Source organism: Centropristis striata, chromosome 15 (assembly GCF_030273125.1).
Source record: "Centropristis striata isolate RG_2023a ecotype Rhode Island chromosome 15, C.striata_1.0, whole genome shotgun sequence".
Classification (NCBI taxonomy): Eukaryota; Metazoa; Chordata; class Actinopteri; order Perciformes; family Serranidae; genus Centropristis; species Centropristis striata.
Genome location: NC_081531.1, coordinates 3,069,438 through 3,083,575, shown reverse-complemented (window position 1 = coordinate 3,083,575; position 14,138 = coordinate 3,069,438). Strand labels below are relative to the sequence as shown.

The 14,138-nt window shown below is 37.6% G+C and overlaps 1 protein-coding gene and 1 long non-coding RNA gene across 2 annotated transcripts; one reads left to right on the top strand and one right to left on the bottom strand.

Annotated features, from left to right (window-relative positions):
- Window positions 1–1,741: 1,741 nt before the first annotated feature.
- On the bottom strand, window positions 1,742–10,079 carry hspa8 (heat shock protein 8). The gene is made up of 9 exons (XM_059351028.1): window positions 9,951–10,079; window positions 7,423–7,632; window positions 7,089–7,294; window positions 6,853–7,005; window positions 5,132–5,687; window positions 4,172–4,374; window positions 3,309–3,507; window positions 2,987–3,219; window positions 1,742–2,183 (listed from the first exon to the last, which is right to left on the bottom strand). Exons 2-9 carry the CDS (start codon window positions 7,625–7,627, stop codon window positions 1,986–1,988), a joined length of 1,953 nt encoding a protein of 650 aa, XP_059207011.1. The 5' UTR covers window positions 7,628–7,632; window positions 9,951–10,079; the 3' UTR covers window positions 1,742–1,985.
- Window positions 10,080–10,101: 22 nt separating this feature from the next.
- On the top strand, window positions 10,102–11,679 carry LOC131986192 (uncharacterized). The gene is made up of 2 exons (XR_009395683.1): window positions 10,102–10,235; window positions 11,404–11,679. It is a non-coding gene; the product is annotated as an uncharacterized LOC131986192 (long non-coding RNA).
- Window positions 11,680–14,138: the final 2,459 nt, after the last annotated feature.

The following is a 14,138-nucleotide window of genomic DNA, read 5'->3' as shown; positions in this document are numbered from 1 at the left end:
AATCTTTGGTGTGTAGCCTTGTATTTCTTCACTGTGTTGAATAGTGAAGACAAGAATAATATACATTTTATTTTAATTTAATGGGGAAATAATTATCTAGATAGTGATGAAGTTAAAAAAAAGTTAGATAAAATTATATTAAGACTAAAATATAACATTACTTTATGATATTAAGTCTAAGATACACAACTCTTTGAATACTTTTAAACACACTTATAACTAAATAAATTGATATACTAAATCAATTTGAAAATGTTTCTTCACTGAAAACAAAATCTAAAAGCTGAAAGAAGACCACAACATTGTTGTTGCTGTTTGCATTACTTTCAGAACATTTTACAGCAAGTACAGTAACTATATTTATGTGGTCAAAGGTCAAATAAATGGTCATGATTTTTTAGCATAAAAATGACATAATAAATGTAGAAATAAGTGTCATATCACTTACCTACATATAATCCAATTGGCTGGCCAGTTAAAGGGCAGTAATATAAAAAAATTAAAAAAAGAATGTGAGGCTCACGGGCAGTCTGTTTCTTTTAAGTATGTGTACGATTTACGAGGAGCACCTGAATGCACCATGAAGGGTTGATGCTGGTTTTAAATGGCGGTGAAACGGTGAAACTACAACTTCCGGGTGAGTCCCGTGATGTCACAGAGACATAAAACATTTAACCCTAAACTAGCCAGCTGCTTGTTTCATTTCTGTCCGTCAGAAACATTAACAGCTGCTTTATTAACCCTTTGATACACAACATGGTCTAAGGTGACCACACGAAGTTTTTATATCCTATTTCTTTGCTATAAATTAATTTATTCAGTATCCCAGGTTTTCTTCAATATCATACAGCTTAATTTTTTGTTTTCATTACTTTTTGAATAAAATGCTATGCTTCTAATGCACAAGGCCATTTTTGACTTGTGCGTGTAAACTTGATGTAATAAAAATAAATTATTCTTCACAAAAAGGACATTTCACTATAATTTTAGTTTTGTAACTACAAAATAGTTTGTTAGTTTTATTTCAGTCAACGAAAATGTTTTATTGATTCTAGTTTTCGTTAACTATAATAACCTTGCTTTGGACTTTATCATTTTTACTACTTTCCACCGGATTGCATTATTTTGACTATATTCAGCATAGAGGAAAAACATGTGATTTATACACACAAGCATGTACTGCTTGAAATAAATAAATTAGATCTTGAATCACAATGACAAAAAAAGATTTACACCGCTGTGATTGGATGGTGGCATCCTGACAGAAATATGGCTTATAAAGGTTTAAGATATTCCAAAATCAATTAGTGTTTGATATCAAACATCAGGGCAGATGTAGGCAAAATCAGTACAATGAAAGTAGAATGATTTTTTTATAGCTTGCTTTTAGGAGCATATTTTATGCACCAAGCAGTACAGCAAGTGTGCATGAAATTTGAAAAGGCCCCGAGGGTTTAAGCAGTACACATGTACAGTTATAAGTTACAAAATTGGGCAAAACTTCTGTTTTGGCTGCAACCAGTCACCTTAAATCTTTAGTTTTCCTTTAAATAAGTCCGTCTTAATGTTTCCACTCTTTCAGCAGTTCACAAAGCTTTGGAAACAATACTGAAGTTACAATTTTAATAAAAAGCTCCCAAGCAACAGCAATTTAAAGTAGTGCATCTATTATAAAAGTGTGTAAACAAAGAAACACATTTAACCATATAAATAAGAGCTCAGTGAAAAGGTCAGACAGGACTGAGGGGGTTAAGACTTTTTATTGTTAAGGTAGTGACACCTTCGTATACAAAAAAACTCTAGCAGACATGTTCACTGACAGATCAATTGTACCAACCAAAAGTTGTTCCCAGTTTAGTGTCTCAAACCATGCAATAAGTGATCCCTGAACCCAGATTTTATTTAAATGACACTCTTCAGCGTGTGCTGTAAGAGGGTTCCTCTCTTAGAAAACATCTCAGATGTGGCAGCTGAAGGGTTAACGTTTAGTCGACCTCCTCGATGGTTGGCCCGGAGGATCCTCCTCCAGGAGCAGCTCCTCCTGCTCCAGGGAAGCCACCAGGCATACCCTCAGGCATCCCACCAGGCATGCCTCCAGCACTCTGGTACAGTTTGGTGATGATGGGGTTACACACCTTCTCCAGCTCCTTCTGCTGATGCTCGTATTCATCCCTCTCGGCCGTCTGCAGGACCACAATATGTTAGTTTTGGAGCAAAAGACACGATAGACACGATGAAAACTACGACACAATATATGAATGGACCAAAAGACTTTTACAAAGTTCATACATTTTTTGAGCGGTCAAATTCAAGCACTTTCAAGGTCCGTTTTCAAGCTTTTCCAGGACCTTTTAACGGTTGAAAGTTGCATGTTTTAGATGAGTACTTGCATACTAAGAGTAATTTCACTCAACCATACCGACAGCAATGGTTTTACACTTTTAACAACCAAAAGTAGTTTGTAAATCACATGTTCAATGAAAAAAATATAAAAAATTGAATATTGAGATAAGCAATCAGATTGCATGAGAAATGCAGTAAGAATTTCAAGCACTTTATCCAAAATCCAAGCACTTTTAAAACCTTGAAAATACAACATGAAAATGTAATAATTTTCAAGGATTTCTAGCACACATACGAACCCTGCTTCTAACAGAGTTGCACATGCATTTTGAAATGTTTTATTATAACTCTTCACATGCATGATGTAAGCATGATTACAAAGAAGATCCCAGAGGGATTTAGAGACTCCGTATGGAGTGACATATTTCCGACCGGCGTGTTATCGCTTAGCAACAGTTTCGACCGTGATCACATAAGTGACAAATTAAACACGGGACATGCAACTGTGACCGCTGTTGCTGCCTCCTTTTACTGACCTCATAGGTCATAAATAGAAGTTTTGATAGCTCACAAATCTAATAAGAGTGATTTTTAAGGCAACGTGAAATCTCAGACTTTAATCTCCTCCGACAGAGATAGTTACCTGGTTCTTGTCCAGCCAGCTGATGACCTCGTTGCACTTGTCCAGAATCTTCTGCTTGTCGTCGTCGCTGATCTTGCCAGCGAGCTTCTCGTCCTCCACCGTGGACTTCATGTTGAAGGCGTAGGACTCCAGGCCGTTCTTGGAGGACACTTTGTCCCGCTGCACGTCGTCTTCAGCCTTGTACTTCTCGGCTTCCTGGACCATCCTCTCGATGTCCTCCTTGCTCAGACGCCCTGGGGACACAACGCAGATAGTCTTTAAAACTAAATCCTTCAGAACGTTTGAGATCATGTTTCAGTTGGTCTAGAGAAGACCGACTCACCCTTGTCGTTGGTGATGGTGATCTTGTTCTCCTTGCCGGTGCTCTTGTCCACAGCGGAGACGTTCATGATGCCGTTGGCGTCGATGTCGAACGTGACCTCGATCTGGGGAACGCCGCGGGGGGCGGGGGGGATACCGGTCAGCTCAAACTTCCCCAGCAGGTTGTTGTCTCTGGTCATGGCACGCTCTCCTTCATAGACCTGGTGGAGGTGGACAAGTCACAGTTATCACACTATGGACACACTGCTACTGGATCTCAATCAGGACGAGGAGGTCAGGGCCTTAGAAAGGTTACAGTTAACGAGAACTAACGAAATAACAAAAACTAGAATTGAAAAAACGTTTGTTAACTGAAATGAAAATAAAAATGAGTTTTTCAAAAACGATAACTGAAACTGTATTGTGTGGTTACAAAATTTACTAAAATTATAGTGAAAATGTCCTTAGTTTTCGTCTTAGTTGACTTTTTTCCTCATATGTAATCCTTTTGGTTGATATGAAATCTATTTCATCTATCTGGTTTTATGACTAAATAAACTTATTGGGGCTGAAATGGATAATTAAAAGGTAAAAGGAAACATTTGTGACCTTATTGAATCTGGCACCCAACAAATACCCCATTACAAAAAAACTAACACTAAAAATAAAAACTAAGCATTTTCCCAAAAAATTTAAAATTAAAACTAGCAAACTCACTCTAAAAACTCATTAAAACTAACTGAATTTGAAATTAAAAAATCACAACTAAACTACAACTAAAATTATAACCGTGGGCTGTATTTTGTCTTGAACCCTGTGGTGGCACCTATGAATGGCAGATTTTTTTTTTTCCTAATAATTTATAATAATTTGTGCTGTGTTTACCTGGATGAGCACACCAGGCTGGTTGTCGGAGTAGGTGGTGAAGGTCTGAGTCTGCTTGGTGGGAATGGTGGTGTTTCTCTTGATGAGGACGGTCATGACGCCTCCAGCGGTCTCGATACCCAGAGACAGAGGGGTGACGTCCAGGAGCAGCAGGTCCTGCACATTCTCTGACTTATCACCAGACAAGATGGCCGCCTGGACAGCTGCAAAACAAGCACAAGATAGAAAATAAGACTACTTTAAAAAGATACTTTAGTTTAGGTCAGTGACCTCCAGCTGGGTGATTCACATGAAACCAGTCCAAGTTCTGTCTGAAGATTATAAGGACATACTTTATTAAACTAAATATATTTCACTTTTATATGAAAGAACACTATAGCCATAATGAGGCACAATTTATTGTTAAAATATTTTCTATATTTTTAATTCACAATTTCATTACTGTAATGCATCCAGATAAAAATGTCATGGTTTTATATATTTTAATACACAATAATATTTAATACGCTTTATAAAAATAAATATACTTTTGTTTAAAAATTTATAATTTAACAGAATATAATCAAATATAATGGTTTTTAACAATGTATAAGGAACAAAATCTGAATGAAAATTGATGAAAAATGGTTAAATGTTACGGTGATGATAGAATTGTTTGCTTTAAAAGTGTATATTTTAATAAAATACATGTTTGTGATACCAGCTACCCTTGAAGACATTTAAGTGCTTGCCAAAGAAAGAAAAAAAAAACCTTTTGTTGTTGTTTTTTTTGTGTTACGGTAATCAATTTAGCTAAGTGTCTAAAAAAAGTCAGAAAGATACCTTAAAATTCTTCTAAAAGATTATAAATTCATATGACAGTGACTTTAGAGTGTATAGGTTATAAAGGGTCAAAGAAAACATGTATTGAATGCTCTTGGGTTTTTGCTATGAGCTGCAGCATGTGGCTCCAACACTTACCAGCTCCATAAGCCACAGCTTCATCTGGGTTGATGCTCTTGTTGAGCTCCTTCCCGTTGAAGAAGTCCTGGAGCAGCTTCTGGATTTTGGGGATACGGGTGGAGCCTCCGACCAACACGATGTCGTGGATCTGCCCTTTGTCCATCTTGGCGTCACGCAGCGACTTCTCCACGGGGTCCAAGGTGCCGCGGAAAAGGTCAGCGTTGAGCTCCTCGAAGCGAGCCCTGGTGATGGAGGTGTAGAAGTCGACGCCCTCGTACAGCGAGTCGATCTCGATGCTGGCCTGGGTGCTGGAAGACAGCGTGCGCTTCGCCCTCTCGCAGGCGGTGCGCAGGCGACGCACGGCCCTCTTGTTGTCGCTGATGTCCTTCTTGTATTTACGCTTGAACTCTGCGATGAAGTGGTTGACCATGCGGTTGTCGAAGTCTTCCCCACCCAGATGTGTGTCTCCAGCGGTGGACTTGACCTCAAAGATGCCGTCTTCGATGGTCAGGATGGACACGTCGAAGGTGCCGCCGCCGAGGTCAAAGATGAGGACGTTCCTCTCAGAGCCAACCTGGAATTAAATTAGTCTTAATTAGGGCTGAAATCAAATTTTAATCGTGATCACAATTTTGGCCTCCACGATTAAATTAACCTGATCGTCGGCAATATTGCCATTTTTAAAATGCGTCTCTCCTGCAAATCTAATCAACACTTTCTACACCAGTAGTCCACCAACCACCAGGGGGCGGGGCCGTTTTTCTCCCCTGAAAAAAGCTGGTTACTGATTGGATAGAACACTAAGCAGGATGTGACGTAGTACTCCACGCCACAACACGCGCCATTTGTAAAAGCCGGCGAAGCAGTGTTGCCAACTTAGTGACTTTGTTGCTATATTTAGTGACTTTTCAGACCCCCTTGGAGACTATTTTTCAAAAAAGCGACTGGCGACAAATCCAGAGACTTTTTCTGGTGTTTTTGGAGACTTTTACATTAAGAGTAAGAAAGACTGAAATCAGCACAGTCCTCCTGCAGCAGTCTCTACCAGCTGCAGAGCCAGAGGGGATGTTAACCCCTTAGTGTCCAGTCTGCAAATTGCTAACAGGCTAACAGTTAGCTCTGTGGCAGTACAGTGTGTATGTGCTAACAGGCTAACCGTTAGCTCTGTAGCAGTACAGTGTGTATGTGCTAACAGGCTAACAGTTAGCTCTGTAGCAGTACAGTGTGTATGTGCTAACAGGCTAACAGTTAGCTCTGTAGCAGTACAGTGTGTATGTGCTAACAGGCTAACAGTTAGCTCTGTAGCAGTATAGTGTATATGTGCTAACAGGCTAACAGTTAGCTCTGTAGCAGTACAGTGTGTATGTGCTAACAGGCTAACAGTTAGCTCTGTAGCAGTACAGTGTATATGTGCTAACAGGCTAACAGTTAGCTCTGTAGCAGTACAGTGTGTATGTGCTGCTGCTGCAGGAGGTGTTCACTTAGTGATGTCTGTTTGTTTACAACAAGCACCAGACACTAAAAACTGTTCCTGTTTGTTTAAAAGTAGTGCAACAAAAATACAGATGTTTTCCCTAACATGATGAATAATCATGATGAATAATCATGATTAATAATCGTGATTATCATTTTGGCCATAATCGTGCAGCCCTAGTGTTACTATTTTCTAACATGACTCACTTATGAGTTACTGAACTACATCCTTGATGGAAAATTTGAGTCGTTGGATTTTTTTTTACCTTCTTGTCCAACCCGTAGGCGATGGCAGCAGCAGTTGGCTCGTTGATGATTCGCAGAACGTTAAGACCAGAAATGGTGCCGGCATCCTTAGTGGCCTGACGCTGGGAGTCATTGAAGTAGGCAGGTACCGTAATTACAGCATTGTTGACAGTCTAAAAAGGAAAAAGCCAAACATTAGAATCATTTACATTAAAGTAGGCTGTTTTTTTATTTTGAGCTTTGCCAGATGACGTACTTTTCCGAGGTAGGCTTCAGCAATCTCCTTCATCTTTGTCAGCACCATAGACGAGACCTCCTCTGGGTAGAAGGACTTTGTCTCGCCTTTGTACTCAACTTCGACCTTTGGGCGAGTGTTATCATTGACCACATTAAACGGCCAGTGCTTCATGTCTGACTGCACAACTAGGTCGTCAAACCTGCGACCAATCAGGCGTTTGGCATCTGCAAGAGAGTTTTTAAATATTAAAACCAAAAGTAATCTACTTTTTTTTAATGTGAGCTTCTATTAAAATCACTCAGACATCCAAAGAGTTAGGCCATCATTTAATTAAAAGAAAGGTAATTCTTACCAAAAACTGTGTTGGTGGGGTTCATGGCGACCTGATTTTTGGCGGCATCTCCGATCAGCCTCTCAGAATCGGTGAAGGCCACGTAGCTGGGTGTGGTCCTGTTGCCCTGGTCGTTGGCAATAATTTCAACTTTGCCATGCTGGAACACACCAACACAGGAGTAGGTGGTCCCAAGATCGATACCGACCGCTGGTCCCTTAGACATGTTGCCTACAGGAAAAAGGAGACGAGTTAATTTGTGCCACTCAATTACAAGTATAATATAAAAAGGAACAATATTAATTGACATTAATAAGGCTGTGATATGTTGATTAACCATTCAATAAGTTGATGGTCAGCATTTTATTCAAAATTTATGCATTCTGCATCTCCAAAGCTACATGTAACACAATGCACACCTTGTTTTGTCAATTGCTGCAGTACAGATTGCAGAAAGTTAAATTGCTGAAGTATAGATAAGGCCACAACAATAAAATATAAAGACAGAGAGGGAATGCAGCCTTGTTATTGTCTATTGTAATACACCACCCCTGAAATCTAAAATACTCTCCCTTGTTAGTCATGAAACACCAAGATATATTGACAGAAATACAGGAAAACCCAGGGGATTTAACAAAATATTCTCCTATGAATCATCCAGAGCTAATCTATCTGTGTGCAACTCACTTTCTACATGAGTGCAGCAGGAAAAGAAGCAGGAACATTTTGCATCCATATCATTCATTTATCACAGTAAGATAAGATATGACTATTTATACTGCAGTGAGGAAATGTAGTTGTCACAGCAGCTCAAGATAAAAGGCACGGATATACAAAACAGAATATAAAAGACATGCATTCCATTTATTATCAACATTTGTTTTTCAGAAAGTACTTTGCATTTTGCAGCTATTGCACATTGGAGAAAATATATTTTAGCATGTTAAGTAGTATGAACATCAATGAATATATTGAAATATATGCAGAGATAACCACAGTATAGTATATATGACATAATATAGTAATAAAAAAAATACAGAAGGCCTATAAGGGCCTAATGTGGTCAGATGTAAGTGCAAATAAACCAGTAAAGTGATCTATCAGAACACTCATGTCCTATTTGTTATTTAAATACATTTATTCATTGATGTTCATACCACTATATCCAACAACTTATTTAACCTATTTAACATGCTAAAATAGATTTTCTCCAATGTGCAGTATCTCTACAATGCAAAGTACTCTCAGGACAACAATCAATAATACATCTTAATAGATAGATAGATAGATAGATAGATAGATAGATAAACTTTATTTATCCCAAGCTGGGAAATTACAGTGTAGCAGCAGCATTACACACAGAGACAATAACACAATTAAGTAAAAAGAACCTAGGCATACTTCAAGCAATAAAATATAAAAATACAATAAAATATAAAGTGTCTAAAGAAGGAGTAGAATAGAATTCCAGTGCAGAATAAATATGAATACACAGTATAAAAATGTTGGTGCTATGAAACAAATAAGGTGCAATGAACAGTGTGCATAAAAAAACACATAAAAAAATAATGCCAAATGCAGAAATGCATCTTTATAATGTGTATAGAATGTATGTGTTATTTTTTTAATTACTCTGTTCTTATATCTATGAGTCTGAAAAAAAAACAATCGCTGTAGAACGGCGAAGAAGGTTAACAGCGCCGGAAGTGGCAGCCGGTGTTCCGGTTTAACTGGTGACCGGTTTAACTGATGACAGGTAGAGCAGTTAACGACAAAAAGGGGAATACGTGACTGCTCTCTTTTCTAGTCTAATCTAGTTATTTTAATTACGAAGTTAAACGTTATCTCTGAAAAATCTACACATAAAAAGGTTAGGAGTGTTTCTAAAAAAGCCGCACTGACTCATTTCGCTGAAGGGAACCAGTTCAACCATAACACCGGTGCAACATGGCGCCAGTTAAAGTGACGTCACAATGACACATCAAGTTTACTGCAGACAACCAGAGTTCAGACGACCGGAAGCTGGCCTTAAGCAACTTCTATGCGTCACACAAGAAATAAAAACCTATTCATTATATATTTTTTAAACTTGAATCACTATAATCATAACAAAAAGCTAAACGGAACTGTGTGGTAGCCTGCACGTCTACATAAAATAAGGCGCTTGACGAAATAAAATACATTTACTCTGAAAAAAAAAAAAAAAAAGATCAACCGGAAGTGTGTGTACCTCGTGGCTAACTTCACAGCGACCGTTTGTTCTGGAACATTCTAGAACAATCCCTACCCCCCTCCTCCCCTCTCCCCTCCCCATGTGGCTCTAACGGCCAATCAACGGTCGTTAAGTGCTTCTGATTACAGCCGTTAGAGACGTTAAATCAGAATAAAGCAAATATATCGTTTAAACGCAGCACCAATGGTTTAAAAAACGGTACATTTCGAACTGATTGAGCAAAAACCCTGAGGCTAATCAACCTAATTACCAAAACCACGACGGCGTGAGGGGGTTTAAAACGGATTATTTGTCGCTAAATCCAACGGTAACTTACCGAATAGTTGTGTAAAGAGAGGATGAGAGGTGCTCTGGGTCGGTGGGTGGAGGGCGGACTGCGGCAGGGCTGACTTCTCCTTGCCGGCTCGAGAAGGGAAAGGGAGGCTTCCACTGTGACGGGAGGCTTATATATGACCGGCGAGGCAGCCAATCAGACGTCGAGTCTCTGAGGACAGACTCAGAGTCCACCAATGACGCTCGACTTCAGTGACGCAATAGGCGGGTCAAGGCTTACTTCCTGTTTTTTTGTCTCTATTTCATAATCATTGAGGAAGACCGCATGGTACAAGAGGGAGGGATGGAGGGATGGACGGATGGATGGAAGGGGGGGGGGGGGGGGGGGGGGTAGATAGATAGATAGATAGATAGATAGATAGATAGATAGATAGATAGATAGATAGATAGATGAATGGATGGATGGTTGGATAGATGGATGGATGGATGATAGATAGATAGATAGATAGATAGATAGATAGATAGATAGATGGTTGGATGGTTGGATGAATGGATGGATGGTTGGATAGATAGATAGATAGATAGATAGATAGATAGATAGATAGATAGATAGATAGATAGATAGATGGTTGGTTGGATGAATGGATGGATGGTTGGATAGATAGATAGATAGATAGATAGATAGATAGATAGATAGATAGATAGATAGATAGATAGATAGATAGATAGATAGATAGATAGATAGATAGATAGATAGATAGATAGATAGATGGATGGATGGATGGATGGATAAATAGATTGATAGATAGATAGATAGATAGATAGATAGATAGATAGATAGATAGATAGATGGTTGGTTGGATGAATGGATGGATGGTTGGATAGATAGATAGATAGATAGATAGATAGATAGATAGATAGATAGATAGATAGATAGATAGATGAATGGATGGATGGTTGGATAGATGGATGGATGGATGATAGATAGATAGATAGATAGATAGATAGATAGATAGATAGATAGATAGATAGATAGATGGTTGGATGAATGGATGGATGGTTGGATAGATAGATAGATAGATAGATAGATAGATAGATAGATCCATCATATTCTAATGAATCATATATATATATATATAAATATGTGTGTGTGTGTGTGTGTGTGTGTGTGTGTGTGTGTGTGTGTGTGTGTGTGTATGTATATATATTCTCCTTCATTATTGGTTTCTTATTTTTCATGAGTTTTGTTCATGCTTGTTCTGTTAAAGCACTATGTAAAATCTTGACCTGAAATGTAACTAAAGCTGTCAGCTAAATGTAATGGAGTAAAAAGTATAATATTTTTTTACCTCAGAATGTAGTGTATAAAGTTATATAGAATGGGAATACTCAAGTAACAAACAAGTACCTCAAAATTGTACCTAAGTGCAGTACTTGAGTGACTGTGCTTAATTACTTTCCACCATTGCATCACATCAGTGTTCTTCTAATTCCAGATTTGGACTGGTAAGAAGAGCGACTGCCAGCTGGATGTAGCTGACTGACTCCACCAGCCGGCAGCAGAGCAACGTAAAACACCGCAGAAGAAGGAAAGATGAAGAAGAAGAAGAGCGCATCTCATCCATAGACTGTTTAAGCTCTTCATTTCTAGGCTATATATTATATTTATCTTCTGATTCACCATTTAGTTTAAAATATGTGTTAACTGTTGGTCTGAACAACTAGAGGACCACAAACATCTTTCTACATTTATAATAAATGAAAAGAAATCTATTTTTTCCCCCTTTAATGATCTGTTTTTTCCTCAGTTAAGAGAAAAATATCTGGTATACAACAGACACCATCATCATATTCTGGGATATTAAGTAATGAATTCGTAACCAGGATATATACAGATGCAAATATTACATGATATAAACCATGGGTCTCAAACTTGCGGCCCGCGGGCCAATTGTGGCCCTCATGACAATATTTTGTGGCCCTCACCTTGATATGAAAGTTTAATGTGAGTTTTATATGAATGGCTCTTTACCGTGTTGTGTGTGGAAGGTCCCTTTAGTTACTTTTTTTCTGTCATTTTGTGTCTTTTTTGGTCATTTTGTGTCTTTTTCTAATAATTTTGTGTCTTTTTCTAATTTTTTGTCTTTTTAAAGTAATTTAGAGTTTTTTCAGTCATTTTGTGTCTTTTTTGGTCATTTTGTGTCTTTTTTTAGTAGTTTTGTGTCTTTTTTTAGTCATTTTGTGTCTTTTTTTGGTCATGTTGATCCTGCCTCCAGCGTCCCCCAGGTAATCTGAGTTTGAGAGCCCTGATATAAACACATTTTGTTGCCTCTGAGCAGAACATGGTTGACAGTAATAGAGAATGCAGGTGTTTGTTCAACAGGCCACTGGCTCCACAGAGAACACTTTATTATTATTATATCAGTAGAGTTTATGTGTGCAGACACTAACAGCTGACTGGAAGCTGATCCAGTTGTTATCTGAAACCGTCATCGATCCATTCCACACCTCAGACTGAAGGATGTCTCATGTGTCTGGTCTGTGAACTGTGACACGTTCAGGGACGGTGGAGAAAAAAGGACAAAGTGCTGCTCGAATCAGCAGCAAAAACATCTTCATGGGAGAAAAAAAAGAAGTAGAATTTGTGAGTTTGTTTCTCTTTTTCATTTGAAATGTTTTTGTTTGTTTTGTCCAAATTGTGATTTCCATGATCTATTATTTCATTCACAGAAGCTCATATAATGACACTAATTAAGTACAGTCATAGAATAAATACAATATACACATTTATAGTATACTATTGCACATTTTTTTGGGTGGGAATATTATATTGATTCATGGCCGCCAAGTATGGACATTAAGTGTTCCGGCAGCCGTATCTTTGCCGTTTTTGTTTTGTCCGGAGGCCGAACTGGAGATACTGGAGATACTGGTATCATATGAAACTAGAAGATCTAAAGTATCTATAGGCACCATGTGCGTCAGAATATCGTGAAAAAGAAACAAAATGACCAAAAGGACACAAAAGGACAAAAAAAGAGACAAAATAACCCAAAAACCCTAAAATGACAAAAAAAAGGGTTAAAATATACAAAAAAGATCTTAAAAGACACAAAATGACCAAAACGACAAAAAAAGACAAATATGACCAAAAGGACAAAAAAAGAGTCACAAAATGACCAAAAAGACACAAAAGGACCAAAAACAGACAAAATGACCAATACGACAAAAAATGACGACAAAAAAAGAAACATAATAACCCAAAAACCCTAAAATAACAAAAAAAGAGTTCAAATATACAAAAAAGACCGAAAATGCCACAAACAGACACTATATAACCACTAAAAAACTTAAATGAACCAAAATGGGCTTTAAATATACAATACATTGTTTAGCAAAACTCACCATATCGCAAAATTTAAGAGCTGATATCTAGACATTTTCCATGGTTTTCTTGATAAAGATTTTGGTTTTTATCAATAAAACCATGTTAAATGTCCAGATATCAGCCCTTAAATTAAACTCTTATCAGCTAACTTTGTTGTTATCATTATATTTGTCCAAACAAATGAACCTTTAGTTGAACCAGGCATTAAATTAACAAGAAATTGAAGATTGGCTTGCTACGTTTTTGCAAATTTCAGTGCAAAATGCAATATACACATTTATAGTATAATATCGCAATTTTTTTGGGTGGGAATATTATATTGATTCATGGCCGCCAAGTATGGACATTAAGTGTTCCGGCAGCCGTATTTTTGCCGTTTTTGTTTTGTCCGGAGGCCGAACTGGAGATACTAGAGATACTGGAGATACTGGTATGATATGAAACTAGAAGATCTAAAGTATCTATAGGCACCATGTGCGTCAGAATATCGTGAAAAAGAAACAAAATGACCAAAAGGACACAAAAGGACAAAAAAAGAGACAAAATAACCCAAAAACCCTAAAATGACAAAATTGTTAAAAATGGTTAAAATATACAAAAAAGACCTTAAATGCCACAAAATGACCAAAAGGACAAAAAAAGACACAAAATGACCAAAAAGACACAAAAGGACCAAAAAGAGACAAAATGACCAAAACGACAAAAAATGACGACAAAAAAGAAACATAATAACCCAAAAACCCTAAAATAACAAAAAGAGTTCAAATATACAAAAAAATACAGAAAATGCCACAAACAGACACTATATAACCACTAAAACACTTAAATGAACCAAAATGGGCT